At 42.0% G+C, this 23,591-nt stretch overlaps 1 protein-coding gene across 4 annotated transcripts in view; it reads right to left on the minus strand.

The window, feature by feature from the left end:
* MDN1 (midasin AAA ATPase 1) overlaps window positions 1–23,591 on the minus strand; it is a 154,197-nt gene that overhangs the window by 66,433 nt on the left and 64,173 nt on the right. For all 4 annotated transcript variants that reach the window (XM_059732015.1, XM_059732018.1, XM_059732014.1 and 1 more), the window contains exons 36-50: window positions 23,372–23,580; window positions 20,352–20,474; window positions 18,677–18,874; window positions 18,477–18,584; window positions 15,627–15,815; window positions 14,359–14,448; window positions 13,984–14,244; window positions 13,605–13,875; window positions 12,249–12,408; window positions 11,634–11,750; window positions 7,989–8,197; window positions 5,622–5,767; window positions 4,867–5,069; window positions 4,176–4,396; window positions 1,690–1,803 (exon numbers count right to left, since the gene is read on the minus strand). In XM_059732015.1, coding sequence (XP_059587998.1) covers window positions 1,690–1,803; window positions 4,176–4,396; window positions 4,867–5,069; window positions 5,622–5,767; window positions 7,989–8,197; window positions 11,634–11,750; window positions 12,249–12,408; window positions 13,605–13,875; window positions 13,984–14,244; window positions 14,359–14,448; window positions 15,627–15,815; window positions 18,477–18,584; window positions 18,677–18,874; window positions 20,352–20,474; window positions 23,372–23,580 — 2,619 coding nt within the window. The remainder of the gene's footprint in view (window positions 1–1,689; window positions 1,804–4,175; window positions 4,397–4,866; window positions 5,070–5,621; window positions 5,768–7,988; window positions 8,198–11,633; window positions 11,751–12,248; window positions 12,409–13,604; window positions 13,876–13,983; window positions 14,245–14,358; window positions 14,449–15,626; window positions 15,816–18,476; window positions 18,585–18,676; window positions 18,875–20,351; window positions 20,475–23,371; window positions 23,581–23,591) is intronic.

The raw sequence follows: 23,591 nt of genomic DNA on the forward strand, positions 1-23,591 counted from the left end.
TACCTTTGATGCACCAACACTGTTCTGAAGCACAACAGTGAGTGCAAGCTTATCAGTGGTTAAAGCACTAGGACTGGCATTCAGGCTCAATTCCTTGCATTAATACAAACTTTTTCTGTGACCACAGACAAGTGACTACACTGAGAGGCTGAGGCACAGCAATGCTTTGGCACCATTATGCCTAAAACTTTTAGACATTGGGGTCTTGAAGTGGAATTGACTGCCCTGTATCAGGTCTGCAGTGGAAGTTGCATGGTCTGTTTAGAAACAGACAATAGGCTCAATATTTTTCCTTTTAAACCTGAGCAGGTGAAGTGGAAGTGCCTGTTTTTTTATGTACTAATCTAGTTGCCAGAGCACTTGTCCAGAATCAGGGTTCAGTTTCCTTCTATGTCTCTTGCACCTCAGGAATCTGCCATAAGCACTTGGCTCTTGGCTGTCCTGGGGTGTGGACACACTCTTCCCCTCTTGCTGAAGCTGAGCAGAAAAGAACAAGATATGCTGGGCCAAAAAGAAGAGGAATGAGTGTAGCCTAGTTCTGTAGCACTTGCCTGAGAGGGCAGATGTGGTTTCTGGGCCCTGCTTCCAGGATTGTAAAGAGTCACTGGATGAAATGAACACATATTGCCGGGAGCATGGACTTAAAACTCAGGGGGCCCCCTCCCAAGATGTTCCCGAACCACTGGTTTGCAGAGTCCTGCTCCCACTTGCTCTCCACAAGGCTACTGTATAGAAGCTGGGAGAACACTGCTACCATTGTCTCTGGTTGTGGCTGCAACTATTGTGGTTTGTAGTAAATCATACCTGAAAGTACACAGCATGGCACACCTCATTTGGGCCTCTTAGGGAACTCAAAAGAATGTCGAGTGTGTAGATCCCAAACGGGCAGAGGTGTGAGAGACATTTTGAATCACCAACATGGTAGCTGTTCCATGCACATGAGAAAAGTAAAACTCCAAAGTGCTCAGGGAACTACCCTGTGAAGACCTGTGTGCCTAAGTAGAGCAACAGTTCTGAGGATCACATTCCTGGATGTAGGCACCTGAATTCCACCTCATCCATCTGTAGACCTGGACCTTAGTCTCCCTGTGCCTCAGTTCCCCATCTGTAACATGGGGATAACATAGCAGCTCCTAATGTTTCAGCAAGTTTCCTTCAACCCAGGAATTAATACCTTCCTAAGGAGCTCCTAGCCTCCCCCTGCACAACTCTAGATTAAAACCATGTCCTGATTCTTTGCGATCTAACCACCCACCTTGCCAATGAATTAATCCAAATGCCAAACAAGAGTAGCATAATATCCTAAACAATACTGAAAATTATCTACTTCCAGCAAAGAAAATGGCAAAAGATTAACACATTTTTCCACGTGCCACACCAGTACTAAAGAACCAGTTACAACACGCATTAGAGGGAAGCAATCTAAATTGTTAAGCTAATGTCTGCAGATTTCACAATCAGATTCTCTCTATTGCCAACACCCATTCAACTCTTGCAGTTCCTTCTTTCAGATTCGTAAGTGTTGCTAGGCAAAATCAGAGTACAGCTTTGTTTTTATAAAACAGATTTTTCTAAAAGTGCTGCAATGCATTCAGAGCAAAAACTGTCCACAATCTTCATAATTTAAAAGAAGCATGTACAAAATACACAAATGAATTAAAGAGACACAGTGGCATGCTGTAAGGATACCTGTCATACTTGGCTGTAACAACTTGATCACATTACTGATTCCAGCAGAGAGGGAACTGGAGTAGAAACTAGTCAGAGATGCAGCTCCAGCTTCCAGTTGTGTGCGCACTGAATCTGTAGGTAGGAATAATAATTATATCTTCCAAGTTACAAACTCCTAAAGTGCATTCAGTCCAAAACTTGTACTTAGATTGCACCAGCACAGAAAGCCTGAATTTCAGCTGCTGGCTCTTGGCAGTTTTCAGTTGTTCTTAGTCTACAATAGCTGCAGGTAGCAACCCAGCCTTTCTGGGGAGTTGCAGCAGCAGATGATGCACCAGTTTAACCTCTGTGGTACAAAGCACTTGGGAGATATTTTGAAACGCACTACCAAGGAGATAAAATTGTTACCAGAAGTACTTTATGGCAAGGCCACAGAATTCATCAGAATTTTATGATGCCTAGTTACTGAAAGAGCAGTTTTCCAGAAGTCAATGGGAGTTGACATCTCACACTTAATCCTTAATTTCTCCTTTAGATTATTTTTTTTAAATAGCAATGAAGCATTTTTTAACAGAACATCGTTCTCATTAAAATAATTTTCTAGGTATGTGTAATGTTTTCTGGTTGCAATTTCAGATTATGAATATGCATATATTTATCTGAGAACAGACCATAACATCCAGAAGACAGAACCCCATCCATCTCATTCTGGCATTAATATAGACTAGGATTTCCTAATTCTAATATTATAAAAGCCTTTGCCTGTCTGTCTGTCCATAACGCTTTATTCGTGCTCTGACTGGCTGTCTTGGCAGCCAACTGAGTGCTCTAGACAGACAGGACAGACAGCAGAGTACTGTCATGACAGTGGGACAGTCGTCCCCCCCACCCAATCTGCTCCTTGGAGCTAGGGGCCGGAACAACCCCCGCCCCGCGCCCCCCAACAAGAGCCAGCAGGGAGGGGAGGTTGGGGGACGGGGTGGTTACTGGTAGCTGCGGCCACCACTCCATGGCTGCTACCCTGTGCCCACAGCCGCTGCACTGGGCCCGCACCCACAGCTGTCCTGCTGGTCCTGTGCTTGCAGCCACCGCCCAGCCCAGGCCCACCACCGCTGCCTGGCCTGCACCCGCTGCTAGGCACAAAGGCATGGGGCTGCAGTGGCATGGGCATGGAGGTGGCCACAGGGGGGTGGCCCAGGCCCAAAGCTGCGGGGGTCGGGGGGAAACGACATGGACAGGGGTGCCACAGACATGGGCCCAGCCCCCGGGGGAGGAGGCAAAGCAGCAGGGGTGAAGGTGGGGAGAGCAGACCTGGTCCCAAGGCAGGAACAGGGCTGCTGCGGCGGGGGGCAATGGGGTGGGGCCTGCAGCAGAGGGCAGGGCAGGGAGGAGGAGAGGGAGCGGCCCCAGCCCTGATCCCAAACTGCTGGGGGAGATGGGGTCAGGCCTGAAGGAAGTGGGGCCAGACCAGCGGGGGGTGGGGGCGGAGGGCCAAACGCTGGGATCCGTCCCTGCCATCCCCCCCATCATTTTTGACGGGCAATTTGCTAGTAGATCTAGAAAAGTTGTATATTTTATGTGCACCTTAGGTTGTTTAAAAAAATATCAGCCTACATCTTTAGTTATGACCATTCAAATACAAATTTTATAAAGTATTATAGTGTTGATAAGCTAGGATGTCTTGTTAATACTGAGGTTCTTCAATTCTGAACATTCCCTTCAGGTGGAAGGATATTCGCACACAGTTTCAAGACCTAAGTATGCAAGTCCTGTAGGATGTTTTTTTAGTCTAGCTGGGGCCGAACACACATTTTAGTGGTTTCGCAATCTCTTGTGGCTGCTGCAGGCAAGAGCTAATCCCTCCCCGGCGCTAAATACTCAAGTTGTAAAACAACAAAAGTTAATTTGCAGAAAAAGTTTTCAATCCTAGTTATTAAACAGATCTTTGGAATATTTAGAGATTTTTGGTCTTCAGTATATGAACCATTCTCAGATCACCCATTATTCAGAGCAATCAGATATCAGTCTCCAGAAAACCCCAGTTTTTCATGGGCTGCTTGGCTATTCGAGTAATTATGTTTTAACAATAGAACCTACATCCCTGAAACAACAGGGCAGTGATTCTCAAACTTTTTAGATTTGAAGCACTCCTGGATAGACTTAAAGCATCCCTTGGAAAATGACACCTTTTAGTTTTCACTCTGTTTTTTTGCCTATAGAAAGATAACGGAGCAGTTTTTCTGTTGCAAAAACACTCAAACACCATAACTACAATTTTCTATTTGAAATTTCCGGGTTTATCTTGTGGATCATGTTTGTAAACCTAATACTGCTAATGTTATGCTGTACCCTTGAAAGGATCTCATGCCACCCTGGTTGAGAATCCCTACACTAGGTAATACGTGAACAAAATTACTTGTGTAATATTTACTGCTGCTGTGCAAGAAAAAACAGTGCAGAGAATTTGACTGGTCTGAGGTATGTAAAATAATTAAGGTACTTACCAAGCACTTGTGGTAGATTTTTTGTTAGGTGATTAAGCCACCTAACTCTCAACATCCAATCCTGATTAGCTGCCTTTTCTATGAACAATTTAACAGAAGCAGAAAGGACCTCAATTTCATCCATCCAGCATGCATCCATCTCAACAGCACTGAATTTGAGACTCTCAGAATTGGTAGACTGCATGACCTTTTGCAAATCTTCCAGAGTAAGGGGCAGTGCTCTGAAATGCATAAAAATAAGCATTCAGCAGATCAGTTTCATAAATCAAAATGAAAGGTTCATCAGAACTGAGGAACATATGGACAAGCGTGGTTAAGACATGCCAGTTCCCACAGCCAATGGAACACAAGCAAGGGATATGACTAGCACCCTTATCTGCTCATCTTAAAAACTCCCCACCCAGAATAACCAGGTACACAGTTCTAGGTGGGTTGAAAGGGGACAGCCTTCAATATGAATCAAGAGGGGGACTCAAACTTGTGTGTGGAGCCCTAGTTAACTACTAGGATGTTGAGTCTCAGCAGAGACTTATAAACAAACAAGGATTTGGTATCACACATTAGCCCCATCTCCTGATGGAGCAAGGTAGTACTAATACCACCTACTGGCCATTAGTGTGTCCAATTCCATACCATAATACTCTTAAGTGTTTACTGCTTGCATTTTAATCAAATAGAGTCTCTCACTCACCTGGTGTTTTTCAGGTTCAATCTATTCAGACAGTAGGCTAGGACCTGCCCATCACTCTGGACTGTAGAAAGAAGAGAGTCTTCAACTGCAAAGAGACCTGTAGGTAGAGAGTCTGGCCACAGGCCCACTGTGAGCAGGGAATCACCCCAAGTCTCATGCGAAGACAGAGCTGAAACATGCTTCATTACCAATTCCAGCACAAGCTGAAAACAGAAGACCATAATACAATTGAGAACTGTGCCCCTGAATATGCCCTCAAGGTGATACTGCTTAGGAAGATTTTTAATTAAGAACCAAAATATTCTGTTTTTGCAATAGATTTCACATCGCAGGATCCTAAATCATTTCAAAATCTGTATCTGAGGTGTGAAAACATTTTGCCCACAATTGACACACACAACAATTCTGGAGAGTTTAGGATAAGATCTGTTCATCTCAAGGTGGAACCTACCAGAAAAACTTCAAACTGATAGCCTACATTTTCTGCAATCTGAACCAGAGCTAACCTCGATTTTTAGTCTTAAGACATCTGAATTGACCAGACCCTGTCTTTAACACTCCAACTAGAAGACAATACCTTGCACCCTGTTGTGAGATTCAGCTCAGAATTGGAGACAGTAACTCTAGGAATGTAAATGTTCTCCAAACCCTTCAAAAGGGCAGTCTCAGGATCACCAACACTGCTTCCTGAAATGGATATAGTTGAAGGTTTGGAAAGAAATGCAATATTTTTAAGGAAGGTACACAACATTTACCTTTTGATTCATCTGTGATTGTTGTGAGCCAACATAAACATCCCAACATGCTCTGTAGAAAGCCTTTGCTAACCCAATGCCTCGATGTAACTGTTGTGCAATTAATGTAGCAGCATGGAGCAATGATGACAAAGACAATGCAGAACCTGAAAAGGTCTTAATATTAATATCAGCTAGCCATTTTTGTAAAACCTACTGACTGCTTTATTTTATCCACACCTTCACCTCCTAAGTAGCACATCATTTTTTTACTAGCTTGCAACCAAGGTCCAACAGCAATTAATTATATTTTGTATCCCTGTTAGGTCAGTAAGCAAGCATCCTCATTTTACAAGTTGGAAACAGGCCAATAGAAGGCAAAAGCCAATCTAAAAAGTCTGTTCTGTCTGTTAAAATTTTTACCTGATACTACTCCCCAAATTACTTTACCTGAAAGATCAGAAAAGTCTAAAATTTTCCTTAGATATTTAGTGCATCGCACAGCACTTTGTGTATAGTTACTATTGCCACTTCAGCTGCACGGACATAGCCAAAATCTCAAACAACAATAAGGGAGAAAAACCTTTATAACATCATTGTTATACATATACTGACTGGAAAATACTGACTGGAATTTAAGTTGAATCTGCTCTTTCAGTGACTTGCATAGGACAAAACATCAAGTGGTAAGTTGAGTACAGACGTCAAATTTCCAGATTTTTTCAGATGTCTCCTCCTAAGAGTCAACTATACAAGGGGTTTTTCAAAATTACGTGAAGAAATCTCTGTCTAGACAGTGTTAATGGGCCTGGTTCTTTACCAAATTATACTTATGCTCCCTCTTACAAAATCAGTTTGTTGAATGTCTTGATGTGACAGGTGTGTTACTGATATGGTATGTGGGAGAACTTTACTTTAGTACAAGAGGACACGTATCAGATTCAAGCTGGAGTCTGTGCCAGATGCTAGCCACTTCTGAAAGTTTTGCCATTGGGCATGAGTGGTACACACAGCATCATAGTGCTTAGGGTCAGAAGCGACTTAAATAGACCATCAGGTCTGACCCCCTGCCCCGGGCAGGAATGGGTGCCGGGGTCATATCACCCCAGACAAATATCTGTCCAGCCTCCTCTTGAAGACCCCCACAGTAGGAGAGAGTACCACCTCCCTTGGGAGCCCATTCCAGAGCCTGGCAGTAAAAAAACCCCATGACTTTGTGCAAGTCTTCTTGGGTATAATTTTCAAACAAAATAATTTAAGCCTATCTCTCCCCTGAGCTGGGGACCATAGTGCAGCTCATATTAAATGTCAAAAGATATCAAACAGGTGGGGACCTCTTCTCTCTGGCTTTATGATCTAGGGTCAGTCACTGAGAAGCAGAAATTAAAGAAATAGCTAAAGGGCTGCCATAAAGAAGATGGAAAGCACCTTTTTCTCTCTTGCTGCAGAGAGCAGGACATGAACCCAAGGCTTAAAGTTGCAGCAAAGCAGGTTTAGATTGGATATCCGGAAAAAATTCTTCACTTTTAGAACAGTGGGGCAATGGAACAGACGCCTAGGGAAGCTGTGGGATTTCCAGCATTGGCGGTGTTCAAGAGGAGGCTGGACAGGCATCGGTCATAGATGATTTCAGAGTAGCTATGCCTGTGTTCTACTATGAATATTTCCCATGCTTTTGGACCATACTTGTTGCCATATGGGGCTAAGAAGGAATTTTTTTTCCTCCTCCTGTTTCTGTGTGTCATTTTTTTTCACCTTCCACAGCAGCACTGGATGTTGGCTGCACCCAAACCTGGGGATTTTGACTGGGGTATGCCAATGCTCCTGCTGGGACTTAAACCAAGAGGTTCTTGGCTAAAGGGACCTGGCCCTCCAGTCAGATCCATGCTGACAACCATATTTAGGGTCAGGATGGATTTTACCCCATAGTCAGATATGCACAGATTTTTGCCTTCCCTTGTAGTGGAGCATGGCTCTCTTCCTTGGGTATTGCAAGCATATTTTAATAACCTTAGCAGCAGCAGGACACTGACCTCTGCTGTCCTCTGGCTTTACTTGTAGCAAGTGTTATTCCTTGGGGTTTTGTGTCAGGGTTAACCATGTAGTTTTGCTAATAGGTTAGACAAGGATTTATATAGGATGGTTTGGATAGGGCTGATCCTGTGTCTGGTGGGGGGTTGGAGTAGATGACCTCTGCAGGTTCTTACTTTTCTATGATTCTATGATTAAACCTGACTGTACTGGAGACTTCTGTCTTTGTTTCTAATAGGGTATGTAATACTAAAAGATATTTCAGACTTAATATTCAGAGTCAGGCCAAAGGCCAGACAAGATATTTACTGCTCTGGTAAGTATTAATTACCAAAAAAGGAAGAAAGTTTTTCTTACCTGCTATCATCTCTTTAGTTTCTGAATGAACTGTCAGAAGTGCATCACAGATGCTATCTCCCACTAAGCCTAATTCATGCAACAATAACTTCAGGTCTAGCTGATCCAATACATTCCAATCGCTCTCCCCTGGAATGTAAATCTCTATCCCACGATTCCTCATGGCTCTGGATATTTCCCCATGAATAGGATCCATTGAAAGGAAAAGCCTGTTAAACAGTTACAAGAGACTACTAAAACATAAGGTATGACTGTTCATACAGCGTGCCACTGTGTATAAAGTCATCCCTTTAAATCACTTTCATAAAGGGTGGACTATGAAGGACCTTTGTCCCAGTGAGCTCATGGTGAGTTTTATTTGTGTAAGTGTACATCAGAATTTCAGAAAGTGTTAGTTATAATCCCTTTAAACTATTTGGCTTAATTATGTAAAATACCCTAGTCTATTCTGCCATTTAGAAAAAGGTATTAATAAGCCTAACTAGTTCCATATAAAGGAGACCTAGGAACACAAGAAAATCTTTCTGGGGTCACAAGTAATTTATACTTACTACACTGATTCAGGTTCTGCCCAATTCAAATAGTAGCATAAGACTGTAAATTTCTAGTCTAAACACACAAGAGAGTCTAATCTAGCCTCACAAGAGGGCTGAGACACCTTACCAGCTAAGAACTGCCTGCCCAGAGGAGTTTTCCATCTATTGACTCCTCTGTGAAATCCTACGAAATATGAACTTTCATTTCTACCCAGGATAACTTTTACAATCTTTTCTCTGATGCCTGATGAAGGGTGTTTGTACCTGAAAGCTTGCAATTAAAGAACTTTTTTTGTAAAAAATCTAGTTGGGCAAATAAAAGGTGTCTCTACCACAAGCCCTGGTTCCTTAGTCTAAACACAGGCACTTTTGCATTGGAAGGTTACTCAGAGCTGAATACACCTTGGAAGCCACAGAAAATCAACTGTGATAATCCTGGGTTCGCATTGTGCCATTAGGTACCTGGGTATGGCTGTTAAGGCAACAGTCAGAATAAAGTGAATAAAGAGACCTTGGCTAAAAGGAACTGAATCATGATCCCAGATTTCACCCAGGGTCTTACAAGGGAACTAGGCAAGCTTCTTTGGGTAGATGTGATATCTTTTATTAGACCAACTCAGTAGTTGGAGAAAAAGTTATTTGCGAGCTTTTGGGCACAAGCACCCTTTTTTCAGGCATGGGGAGTCTCCCTATGCCTGAAGAAGGGTGCTTGTTCCCAAAAGCTTGCGAAGAATTTTTTCCAATAACTAAGTTGGTTTAATAAAAGATATCACATCTACCCAAAGAAGCTTGCCTACCCATGTCAGACCAGCACGGCTACAACCAAGAACCCTGTTACAAGGGAAATGTCACCTCTCAAACTCATTTCCTGACCCTGTCGCAAACGGGGAGAGGGGAGAAGGGAGCATCTGGCAAAGAAAGAAGGTGACTTATGGCCTATCTACACTGAATTAGAGCAGAGGTGTGGGTAGCTTATTCTCATACACAGTATAGTCGAGGCCTGATAAAAGTGTCTTATACAGCACTAGTTTCTCCACCCTTCAAAAAGTGCTGCAACTTCGGTTTCTTTGGTTCATCTCCTTTCCTTTTAACACGGGAGATGACTTTTCCTCATCAGAAGGCTTAGAAATAGTTTTAAATGATAGAACACATGTTAAAGAACCTCAGCCACCCGAAAGAAACATTTTAACTTCTTTTCCAACACCTGCAGTTGGAATAAGCCAAGGAAATAGTGAACCAAAAGTATTGTCTCAATAAATATAAAAATGTAGGGATTAGGTACAGCAATGCTTAAATTCCCTCCTTGAAAATGACCCACAAATGCTACTGTATATCACACACACAAAATGTATAAGCATTCTGTACTGCAAAGTATTCTAATTTTATGCAGCTGTAAAATATTGTTTTAGCTTGAATATGACCAGCTTTAATACATATTTGCTCTGCTGTATCTTGTCTGTTTCTTAACCTGATGAGAAACGTGCTAGAACAGAGGCAGGAAAGCTCATTTATTTACATCTTTTGTCTAAAACCCACCCTTCTGTTTACTCTAAGCAAGAAACCTGGCTTCTTGTCCTATAAGCCAGGGAAATTAGACTCCTACCCTAACTGGCTAACTGGGCAGTGCTCTTTTTTCAAATTAATTGGTTAAGAGGAAGAAAACTAGAAGCCTGGTGACCCCTAATTGGATACTTGGGGTGATGTCACACCAGGTACATAGGAAGAAGCAGCTGGTGGGCTAAGGGGAATCTCAGGGAGGGCCCCAGAAGGAGAAACAAGGTGAAGGGGAACTCTCAGTACAAGGGAGTGAGAGAGTCTGAGTCTGGGAATCTTCTCCTCTCCCTTTCTTTTGCTGAGGGGTATCCTGGAGCAAACAACCAGGATTACAGCCAGGTAAAGCATGGGTCAGGATTTGGAGCCTGGTCCCTGTTGCATCTTAGCCTAGCTGGGTGTCTGAGCCCATCTGCAGTTCAGGCCCAGGAATCAAGATAGGCCTGGCTCCCCTTCTTTTGAGTCCTTTGGAAGTTTTTGCTCCAGCAGAAGCTGTGGAATTTGAGAGTAGGAATTTTAGGGTGTGGTCACCCTCCAAAGCCACCATATGCAAGTGGAGATCGCTGCTCTACAGATTCCCAGGAAGCAATGAGGCGCCCCTTGCACTGCAGAAGGACCTGTGCTTACTAGCAGCTCCCCAAGAGTCCGTGAAATCCAAGGAACAGCTTATAGGACTCTCTTGCTGAGTAGCAGGCATAGGGGCATAGGCCCCTGGAACTAAACCTTGGGTGAGCCCCCACATCTCAGACAACCTGGGCATGGGTGAAGTCTCCCCAGAAGGGGTGCAAACTATACTTCATACTGTATTAGAGACTGTACTTTGTAGTTGGTAGCGTTTTAAATTGCTGTTTTCCTTTGTTTTCTGTAATAAATCTGTCCTCTGTGTTTATACTGCTTGCAAGGAGGAGGTTTTGTTTATGGGGAACACTTCAACCAAACTCAGTGATCCCAGAATTCTGGATGGAGGCTCAAGCCACAGCAAAAATGTACTGGTATCCCAAAATTTGAAACCAGCTGAATGGTATCCAGTTGCCTAGTGGTGCCCAGTAGAAGGGTTACACTACTCAAGGGCTGTGCCAATATATATATATATATATATATATATATATATATATTTTGTTTAGCAGTAAACATACAGTACCCTGACCGAGGGATACTTACCCAGATACTTATTCATCTCTAGTGCTCAGATTCCCTACCCATCCCATAGGATGTGAGCACATCACAGCCTTTAAAGCGTTTGTCCTCACAGCACTCCTGAGAGACAGGGAACCATTATGCAGGTGGATCATCCAAAGCAAAGAGATGCTAAATGGCCTGTCACTATCAGAGTCTGTGAAAGAGCAGCAATTTGAACCCAGAGGTCCCAATTCCTAAACTGGCACTTAAACCAGCACTGCTTTCTCTACTCTGGTCATCAAAGACAGGCCATGCTGTGCAAGGGGAAACTAAGAAAGTCTGCCTGGAATAACACAATCTTACCTACTGTCAATATCATTCATCTCTCAAGGTCAGTGCAAAAACAAAGCAGCTTCACAAATGTACAGAAACTGAGCACCTGAAGTTGGGATGAGGAGCTATTGTAGGGGTGGAGCCATCTATCACACCTCTCTCACTCATGGTAAGGATTCCTCCAGGTTCAAGCAAAGCATTTAAGCGGTCCAGGACTGAAGGACTGTATTAAAGAAAAAAGTTTCTGTGAGTTGCAAGTCCTCCCTTCATACCAAAGTAAATCATATTAAATCAAAATGGAACGAACCATAAATAAAGAGCTGAAGAGATAACCGAAGACAATGATAACAGAAACCACGTCTACTTTAAGTATTTTTAGAAGGAAGAGTCCCCTCTTCACCTTCAGCTGTTTAATTATCCTTACAGTGGAGACTGGGCAGGTGCTAAGGCACACATTTGACAGCCCAGAGTTTGCAAGTTTGAGGCTAAAGCAGAAGCGCTCACAGCAGGGCCTGTCAGATTTTAATGAATCTGCAAATTATGCTAAATACCTTGTTGCAAGGACACGAGAAAGGAAGTCTTACAACGACATATTGCTATCAGAATGGATATTTACCAGTTTGAAAAGTATATTTGAAAGAGTAAGGGGGAGTCAAAATGAACAGGGGAGGTGGGGAGAGAGATCTGTTCACCACAGAAGTGGAACCATCATATTTCTTACTTGCAGAAGTTAACATTGTCCATTAAAAGCCAGTCACCGGACCGCAAGGCCTGAACCAACATTCCATCAACCCACTCAAAAGTGCCATGACTGCGACCATCCACAGACTGAACATGCTGCAGCTTGAAATGCCAAAATTCTTCCATCATTCGTGAAAATTCTGGAACAGAAAAAAATCTTATAGTAATGGCTTCAGTTACTGAAACTGCTTTTATTTTAGGAGTCTACCCACATGCCATGCAAACTGTAGTCCAGGAGCCATGGGATTTTAAGCTTTGGTCATTGTCACAACCAAATTAAGTAGTGCCCATGTCACAAACAAGTAAAACCATTCAAAACAGTTTTTTTTCTGCACTAGGTTAACTAAGGGTTAACAATAACGATAGTAACCACTTTTTTGCTGCGCATGTCAAAAAGAAATTTATAACTGCGACACTAACAGAGATAGAACTTAGCCTTCTGTGCTGTACATAAATCATTATAACTGGTCAGAGAAAATAGGGAGTAACCCTGTGAGATAATACCCTAGTGAAGACCGCTAGGTAATTGGCGATTCTAATTAAATTTATGACGTGGCGAAAAGCAATTGGCCATTACACAAATGAAACCCGTCTTCACTTCCGTGAAGAACAGGAGACCTCCGCGCACACACCTGAAAAAACCTCTGAACATATGCGTGAAAATAACTGACAAATTGATCGCTTGTCAGTCTCCCCCGTCTTGACCTAATCAGACGTAAATCAACGACCTGCTGGCCCGACTTTTTCTCCGTTTATCTGCCCGACCAAAGAACTCTTATGCAGACCGACCTATGACCTACGAACCTTAAGCTGTAACTAACCAAGTATCTCTGACCTCCGCTATTCACCACCTTGACGGCGTGAGTAAATAATCTTGCTTTGCAACCGCTAAGCATCTGCCTAATTAATTCCACTCCAAGCGTCACAAGTACCCGCCTGACAGCTTCTAAGGCCCCGGACCCTTATCTGCCCGGGTGGGAGTCAGGGAGAGCTGCTGGCCGGCTGCCCTGGGTCCCGACAGTCATGAACTGCCTCACTCTGTATTTGTAATATAAACATCAGAGTAAAGCCGATTCTGATTCCTGAGCACAACCATAATAAATTGGCACAAGACATTAAGTTTGGAAACACCCTAGTTAAAGCAGGCTTTAAAAAAATAAACAACTGTGTTAAACACATGGATTTAGGTAATAGCACTGATCTTAAAATGATTTCTGGAAAAACTTATAAAAAAACCCAACACTCTCAACATTTCTTTAGCTATACAACTTGCTTCAGGAACTTTCACACTGAAACAGTTTTCAGAACTTTGCTTCCAAATCACCTCTGTACATACCTGCCTTGGAGTAAGAGTTTATTTTATTGTTTAGTCGCTGGATAAGTGATAACATTCCCTCTAGTTTGCTCACTACTTCAGTTGTTATAGTTTTATTCCCATCACCCAGGGATTTGGGTTTGAAGTTGAGGACGAAGCTGCTCCAAGCTCGCAACGCAACTTCAGCATCATCTGCACAGATTTCGGCAAGCAGCAGACTATCCCTTATTAGCGTACTCACAGTACTCTCCACTTTCTCTAGTAGGGATTGCCATGGCCGAATGATATCAACCTGCAACAGCAGTTACTATATTAATAATAGTACTGATGATTCTATTAAATGATTAAAAACCAGTTGGATTGATTATTTTATAGCAGCCACCTCAAAAATATAATTTACCTGCTCAAATGCACCTAAGAGTTCAGTTGTATCCATAGCACTGTTCATACCCAAAATTTTTAATCGATGACCTGTCAGATGGGCCAGAAGTTCAATGAGACTGGTCTTGCCGACAGCTGCAGGACCTACCAATATTACCATCCAGCTCATATGTACACATTTCATTATGGATTCAAGGGACTGCAGAGAATGATGAAGAAGTGATAGATTTCTGCCAGGGTGAGGAACAGAGTTGCCACGGGAGAGAACTGAATACCCAATCTAAAACAGAATTAACAAAAATGCATCAGTGGGCTCACGGTGAGAGAGGGAGAAAAGAATGTCACGTTTAAGGTGATAAATCAGAAGATATGTTTTTTTCTTCTCTCATCTTACCTGAACATTATAAGGAGTAATGTGAAGCTGTCTGGTCCCTACATATGGACTAGAATTGTGGCCAAAAGTTTCCTTGAATATGGAAATGACCTAAACAGGGAGAAAAAAAAATTATAAAGAAAAAAAGAGATTAATCAGTCTAGGTTTCTACAACATGTAAGTTATAATCTTCTCATTCTAAAGGAATATTTGCTCTGAATTATCCTAAAAGAGCTTTGCTTTGTTGTCCAGAAATCCAACAATGAAGTACAGCAGCTATAACTGTGAGTGTCAACAATCTACAAGTATTTGTTAAGTTAGCAAACTTTATCTTCCATGACATGATCAGAAACAACAACAGGTAAAGATGACATTTGATAAAGTGCTCTTCTGATACAGCATGTAGAACACAGATGCAGGGAAGGAAAGTGAAACTTAAGGAAAAAGTTACTGCTTATATTTGGCACATAACATAGATTTAGAGTTTGATTTTCAATTCAATTATACATTTAAACTGCAAAAAATGAACAAATTAGGCAACACAAAAGCAGGATGAGTCTTAAAGATGGACAGGTAATCAAAATAAATAAGTTTTAGAAGGGACTTGAAGAAGTGAGTTTGGTTGGCAAACTAGAAAAGGAGCCTATTCCAGGCTTAAGGAATGGTAGAATGAAAGGCAGGGTAAGATTCAACAGAACACTACGGAGGGAGAACTAGGTGATGTGATGAACTATTGAAAAGGAGAAATATTATACAAACTACACGTAAATTAAAAACTAAACATCTGAAAGATCAGAAACAAATGAGCACAAATAGAATCCTGCAGTGCTGCAAATAATTAATGGCATTATTTTCATTCGCTCAACTGCAGAAATAAAACAACTCCTATTAAATACTAGTTCTCTCACTCTCTTCCTCCTTCAAGCCATCCCTCAGCTGAGACTCCTTTGTCCCCACAACCACACATACACTCTGCAGAAATACTGAAATGTAACAGTTCATCTCCAAACCTCACTCAAGTTCTTTGTTGCTGCACTCACCTAGGTTTGTTTGTGCATTACTATGTTTTTGTGCCAACAGCTACGAAAGCAATAGGTATTTTAAAAAGGGAAGTAGAAAGAGGCCCATGTTGGGGATGATTGACACAGTTGTTTTTTTTTCTTTTGCATTATTTTTTGTGCTACAGCAATGTCTATAGTTATGCTGTAAAATATTTTTACATTTATACATGCGTTCTTAAGAACATTGCACAACAATGAGGGGGCAGGGAAAGAAAATGTATAGCTCACCTTCTCTTTATCCTCTTTGGTTCTCATTCTTTCACCATAAACCAAAAATACATGTTGGGCTGGATCGTAACATCCGGGTGATTGATCGACAAGCATCAACTGACACCAGCGGAAAAAATCACGCAAGTTAAATTCCCAGGGTCCTCCTTTCTGTCCCCATTTTTTTTCAACCATGACTTCTTGATCAACCTAGAAAAAGTAGCAGTTGTAAAAAAAAAAATAATAAAAAAAAAAAATAATTCCACTTGCACATGCATCTTAAAACATTTCTTATGGGCTTCTGGCAATAGGTATCCCATACCTAATGCAGAGGACACTGGAAGGCATTAAGAGTCTGCTGCCACTGTCAAGGAGTTGCTTGGGGCTGCTGCTATCAAATTCAGCCTGCCAAACATGAAGGATGGCTTACCTACTAAATATCAACTCCCTAACACCTTAGACATTTTCATCTTTTTCTTCCTTTTTATTTTGGACTCCAATAATGATATTTCAGCAAGACCCCTCTGTACAATATTCTACGTAAAGGATAAAACATGTTTTAGTTTCTTTCTTAATACCTTTCTTGGCTTTCCGAGTCAACTATTTTTCCATACACATACTCAGTGTAACTTCGTAGAAGCCACTAGAGACTGTTGGCTGAACCAATGTAACCACATCTGTCCACTCTTTGCAATGGCATAGTGGACCTAAATCTCTATAATTTTAAATATGGATAAAACATACAGTGGTTGAACTTCCATTTAGAGTAAACAGACAAAACCGTTACAGAGGCTCAGCTATAAGGTGTTATATTTTTCCAAGCATTATTTTTCAAAACATTTTCCAAGCACTATTATGGTTCATCTACTTCTAATTTCTTACAGTGACTGCCACAGATTTAAGTTTGGTGGAATATACAGCTGAGAAACTAGGCATGCTTCTTACCCTTAGTCTCCTCAGATACAGTTACTCCTTGCTTAACGTCGTAGTTACGTTCTTGAAAAATGCAACTTTAAGCGAAACAAGGTTAAGCAAATCCAATTACTTCATAGTAGTTACCTACTAGCAGGCGGCAATCAAACAACGTTATAACTGAACATTGCCCGACTTTAAACGAGTATGTTCTCTAATAGATCAGCGACGTAGTAATGAAACAACATCAACTGGGATGACGTTAAGTGAGGAGCACCTGTACAACTAACATGATCTCACTTAGGAAATGGCTTCATTGGTAGTTCCGAAATCGGATTTTAGTTTACCAGTGTAACCCTAATGGCTCTTTGGAGGGCTTTAAAAAGTCTTCAAAATTTACTTTGACTCACCTGAATTAAAATTAATTTGCACATTTATAACAGACTTTAGATTTAGGGGAAAAACCTGTTACCATATTATATATGGCTCTGGATGCTTATATAGAGAAATAATATTGAATCCCCAAATGGGCACACTTATGCAGTGATGCACCGTAAATTAGACTTTATTGCAGGCCTTCCTCAAAATATACTGAATTTTGTATTTTGAGTACCTCTGAATTTATTACCATAAAGGATGAGTCTATTAAAGTCTTCTCTTCGACTGCAATCAATCAACTTCTAAATATGTTGAAAATACCCTGCACACCCTCATGAAACTTTACAACTCAGGTTATTTACTCTGCTTTAACAGTTCTAGGATAATCTATGCTCAGTGAAAGTTAGTATCTGCCAAATTAAATTCTGAGTTTCCAGAACCCATTTTTTCCCAAACTTAAGACAGAGAAGAGGTGAGGTTTTATCTCCTTTGTCTACCAGCACATCAAGATCTTTCTACTGTCTCAATACAATCAAAAAACATTTACATGTTGAGGTGGGGGTTTTTTTTTGTTTAGCTTAATCATAGAACTGTATTAACATTAACATAAAATCATACTGTTCATTTGGCTTGTATGTACTATTCTTATTCTTAGGTCTGTGGTATCTCTATGGTGTTTTTCCGTCTGTAGACAGAGATGCCTACGGCTCTGCATAGCACCAAGCTGGAGGAGGGTGGATTAAGGGAGGAGGATTCTTAGTTGGTCTCTAAGAACCAGTTATAACATCTATGAACTGTATAAATATAATCAGTAAAAACCTATTTCCAAGAAATCAGGAATTGGGGAACAATGCTGACAAGCTTAATAGAATGGTCCTACATTTTGAAAATTTTTACTAGACAAATAGCTTTACAATTAAGCTGACTAGCCCCCTCCCACCTTAAAGGAAATGGCTCAAACCTGACCTGCTATTTGAAGGTCACAAAAAGTTGTATGTTATCCCACTCCTACCTTAATTGTCATACCTAAGTAACTGTGAATTTTTTTCTTCAGGTGTCATCACTTTGAGGGCTAAGTGGATTTCAGAGAAAATCACTGAATATATTTAACAAATTCTAGCAGGATTAACCTATTCCATGAGTGTCTGATCTAGCAATGATATTAGTGCATTTGTCAAATAGCATTAGACAAACTGCAAAAAGATGATAAAAAGACCTAAATACATATGCTGAATAATGGTAACATGATGCCTGCTGGCATTTGGCTGACTGTTATCATTACATCTTTTCTTTCTTAGACATTTTTCCTTTATGTTTGGTCTGCTTTGTTTTCCTGCACTGAAATATAGCATACTCTTTCCTCTGTTACTTTCTGAATTTACTGACTTTCCCCTCCCAGTTTCCTGATCTGTGTTCTACTTCCTCCTTTATATATTTTGTCTCTCGCAACTTCTCTGCAAAATCTCTCTAAGCTACACATATTTTTGTTTTTAAAAGGCCCTCTCATTCGCTCATTCTGCCTTCATGCATTCTATCAACACAGGCATTAATTCAGATTTAAAGATGAATCAAAATATTTACCTTGTTATTGAAGGCAACCATTTTATCAATGGTATTTTTGTCAATGGCAGGAAACAGGGTGTTCCCAATGAACTCCATATCTGCAGCTGAAAGTGGATCAATATATACCTAATAAAATTGATAACAGTGTATTATTGCTTAAATCATTACAAAAATAAAAACAGGATGGTGGCACAGCTTGAAATAAACTGATGACTTGCCTGTGTAAATCTATTGAGGAAAGATTTGGGCAAACCCTTTCGTCCACCCCCCTGTCGGTATGGATTCTGGCATCCAAAGATCTTTGTCTTCTTATGTTGCACATGAAAACTCATCCCCAATTCTGGGATGTAAATCTCTGCCCGATGGTCAAAGCAGGCATTCAGTCCTTCTAATATAGACTGGGAAGCCAGATTCAGCTATTTGAGAAAAGAAATTTAAAAAATTAATAATAATATCCATAAAAATAGCACCTCCCATGACCTCTACTTTAACTGGCTATAATTTATACAAAGGTAAGATTCTAATCCTCTGTTCCCATTCAGAAAAAGTTTCTGAAACTATCTCCAGCCATTGTTCTGTATTATGGCAGGACAGCAGCTGGAGCTGTAACTAAGAATTTTTCTTTTTCTATTTCAGTTCTTCCACCATGGTGTCAATAGGGTATCACAGCATCATTTCATTATAAAAATCCGTCCTTTGTGCACTCATTGTTTCTTTTGGGCTAATTTTTATGCTTCTCCTAAGTCTGCAGGTTAAATTTTTGTTAAGCTATGAAAGTTAACAGAGATGTTTAAGTTACACAAGTATTTTAAACTGGTGGTTTTACAACAGAGAATATAAGACTTCATACTCAGCACAATTATACTCAAGATCTCCAGGAGAAACCTGATCTTTGCTATTTTTAAAAAATAAAATACTGCATTCAGAGTTTAAGGATAAACTTTTCCAAAGTGCCTAAATAACTTTGAATCCAAAATCTTAAATAACTATCAGAGCTTGGGAGTCCTATTTTAAGTCACTGGACTTAAAACTTTTGAATGTCTACATTACTTCTGAATTGAGAACAAGGGTGCCAAACTCAACCTGGATGAGTCTTCTTCAGGAATCCCTCACACAGTTGAGGATGATTGTCTTCCATGACTGTCTCATCTGTGTATCTGAAAATGGCTGATAGCCCTATCTGGGATTGACTGACTCTACTGCAGCTCAGACATGTTTCCATGTGGGGTGTGTGGCACTGGCTTCTCAATTTGGTCCGCAACATGCTTAATTTGGCTTCCGCTCCCACTTTTCCATCTCCTGTTGTTGTCATGAGACTTCAAAGTACTGAGATCCCTGCAGCAGACTCTTCCTCCATTTGGGGTGGTCCTGGGTCCCAAACAGACTGCTGGATGAGTAGCACAGTGCCAGTCCACAGGTCAGATCAAGCCCACTGACCAACACTCTATACCGCATGAAGCACCATACACTGACCTGAATCAATCTGGCACGTGCTGCAGGCAGTGTACAGGTCCATACTAACACCTGCAGGCAGCACCAATGGCTCTGTAGGCTAGATCTCTGAAGCCCTTTATCAAGAATGTAGGGCTTTGTCTATGCTTAACAGGGTTTTCAAGTACTGCTGTACCAGTATATCCCACTTGGAGATGCAGCAGGAGTTTTTCATCAATATAACTGCATCCGCATTCTGCTGTACAGCTATACTGATTAGAGGTGTGACTTTTTTCACTCCTAACAGGCACAACTACGGTAACAAGCTTTCAAACGTAAACTTAGCCTTGGGCTCCCAAGTCATTTAGACACTTGTGAAAAGTTTGCACAAAAGCCCACAAATCACAATGTTTTTCTTCTTCTAAATGCTCTATATTGATTGTATGCCAGATGTGCACTCACCTCATCTAGCACAATCCAGTGTCCGGCCTTCAATGCTGCAAGCAGAGGCCCATCTCGCCAAGCAAATTCTCCTCCCTTTCCACCTTCTACAGGCAAGTCTGTGCCAAACAAGTCTGTTATGTCCTTTGGAAATAGAGGAAAAAAAGCAAAGATCTGTGAAACTACACAAAATCCCTAACAGCCTGTTGCTGACCTTGGCTTGCTTTATTTTTAAAGTTAACAACATTCTTTACTTTAAGAGTTGTGACATATAAAACATATTCTGAGTTTTCTATGTTTGGCTTCCAGTTACCCATTAGTGCATTCAACAAAGGGTGTAGACAGATTACATGTTTACTCTGGAGTCACTCACTCAACATTTTTACCCTGGAGGAACAAAGACACAATTAACTCTGTGATGCTGGCTGCTGGCAGTAGGCCCTATGACTAGATAATAGGGGAGTTAGTTTGCCCTGAGCAAATAGCTACCCTGGAATGAAACTCACAATGATAGGGGACACACAACACATATACCAGAGCAGCGCTCTCCAAAGTAAATTTAAATAGTTTATCAGAGGTAACTTTACATTGGAGAACAGCATTTTCTCTTAAGTAAATCCTGCGCATCATACCCCAACACATTTTGGGGTGTTCGTGGGGTGTCATGAATGTTTTCTTGAGTTTGTTATACAGATATGGCATGTGTGGTCTCACCAAAAAGCTAAGGTTATGATGTATTCATTTTGCTTTTATCACTCACTGCATGGCTTATTTACACTATCTGTATGCACCTTTGTGATTTTGGATATGGTATAGTGAAAAGAACTGAGGGATGCATATTTAAGGAAAAGGATTCATAGATTGTAAGGCTGGAAGGCACCTCAGAATATCATGGGATCCAGCCCCCTGCACCAGGCAGGAAAGAAAACTGGGGTTAGATGACCCCAGCAAGATGACCAACTGTCCAGTATCCTCTTGAAGAAGATTTCCAGGGTAGGCGATTGCACCACCTCTGAAGGGAGCTTATTCCACAGTCTGGACACTGACTGTGAAAAAGTTTTTTCTAATGTTGAGCCTGAAACAGTCTTCCAGGAGTTTGTGGCCTTTACTTCTGGTTTTCCCCAAGGGTGCCCTGGTGAACAGTTGTTCACAGAGCCCTTGATGTATCCCCCTGATGTAGCACTAAGCTGCTACCAAGTCCTGTCTCAGCCTTCTCTTTTTCAGGCTGAAGAGTCCCAGATCCCTCAGCAAATGGTTAGTGGGCTGGGGTACATGACTTCTGAGGAGAAGCTGAGGAAACTGGGCTTATTTAGTTTAGAGAAGAGAAGACTGAGCAGGGATTTAATAGCAGCCTTCAACTACCTGAAGTGGGGTTCCAAAGAGGATGGATCTAGACTGTTCTCCATGGTGGCAGACGACAGACCAAGGAGCAAGAGTCTCAAGTTGCAGCAAAGGAAGTTTAGGTTAGATATTACGGAAACCCCCCCTCTTACCAGGACAGCAGTAAAGCACCCAGAGAGGTTGTGGAATTTCCATCTTTAGAGGATGTTAAGACCTGGGTAGACAAAGCCTCAGCTGGAATGATCTAGTTGGGACTGGTCCTGCTTTGAGAAGATGCTGATTCAGAGAATCAGTGATTCGGACATAGACACACCTTTAAATGTTTTTTCTACATACCTCGAGGTACCAGGCATGGCTCGTGAACACTGCAATGCTGAGGCAGATGGAGCGTCCCCCACAGGAGCATTTGGGGGCCCCCCGCACGCTCGGCGGTGAACCCAGAAGTGGTGAACCCGGAGTGAACCTGGCGGTGAACCCGGAAGTAAGTACTTCTAGTCCACTTCTAGGGTTGCTGCCAAGCACACTGGCCCCCCCCGGCTTGGCGGTCAGCTGCAGGGGGACCCCCAGGTGTCCCCCCAGACCCAGGACACACCAGTGGCCGAGCCAAGACGGCTCACTCTCTGGCGGGCCCAGAAGTGGACTGGAATGCTGGTCCACTTCCAGGTTTGCTGCTGAGCATGCTGGGGAGCCCCCCCCCCACACACCTGTGCGATGCTCCATCCACCCCACCAGCTCAGCGTTCACAAGCCACCTGGTACCTTGAGGTATGTAGAAAAAACATTTAAATCTGTGTCTAAGTTTGAATCTCTCCAAATTGATCTGGAGGGTTCCGATTCAATTCAGAGAGATTAAAGGGTCTCCCAACTCAATTCAAATTTGGAGATTTGGCCACCGAATCTCCGCCAAATCGAATCAGGGACTGAGGCGTTGCACAGGCCTAGTATAAGGCAGTGGAGCTGAGTGTTGCAAGGATAAAGAGTTATCCCAGGTCAAACCTTAGTCTGTTTCTTGGGACAAGCAGCAGGACAGTGGTGGAAAACGTGGGCCTTTGAGGATACCCTGTGGACAGGTTTGTGACAATGTGTCCACTCCAATATTCCAGCAGGGTAAATTGAGAATGTTCTCATGTAAGTGTGGTGGGTGTCCACACTAAAAAGAAGAAAAGAAACTCCCTTAAGTCTTTCAAGCAACTGAGCAGGAGCCAAGATAAACTCAGAATCTATGAAGATGTGCACACAATTTGATCTAGAACAGTGTTTGTCGACCCTTTTAGACTTAAGCCACCCCTCCATAACTTCTGCTGTGAATTGAGTGGCACCACATTTCAAAAACTACCATATTTACTCAAATCTAAGATAAGGTTTTTTTCCCCTCATTCAGCGCTGGGCAAAAAGCCCTCCTCTTACGTCTGAATATGGGCCAAGCAAGCAGCTGCTGTGCCTCCAGAAGGGGCCAGGCTGGATCAGTCATGCAGCAGGTAGGGGGCACATGAAGCAGGGGTAGGGCGGTACAGTGCAGAGGGAGCACAGGGAAGGGGTGTGTAGTGCTAGAGGGAGCATGGAGGAAAGGGTGCTGAGGGCAGTATGGCAGAAAGCTCAACACTTACAACTCAGCATCCGAGTATTGATACTTTTGTAGAAACTATTATTTTATACACACACACTGAAAAATGTAGTTAGGGTGATAACATTCTACTCTACCGTTTGTTCAGACAGGTTGATTCGAACAAGGCAATTTCCTGAAGCATTTGCCAGTGCTGCGACTAAACTGGTCTTGCCCACACCTGGTGACCCCTCCAGGAGAATAGGTTTGTTTAGGTGCAAGGCTCTTAACACCCTTTGTGCATTCATTGCTGTAGTTCCTGCATTTAAAGCATAATCTGTAACACTGTTCCTCTGAAGGCCAGGGTCTAAAACATGG

This window comes from Alligator mississippiensis, chromosome 1 (genome assembly GCF_030867095.1).
Source record: "Alligator mississippiensis isolate rAllMis1 chromosome 1, rAllMis1, whole genome shotgun sequence".
Taxonomy (NCBI): Eukaryota; Metazoa; Chordata; order Crocodylia; family Alligatoridae; genus Alligator; species Alligator mississippiensis.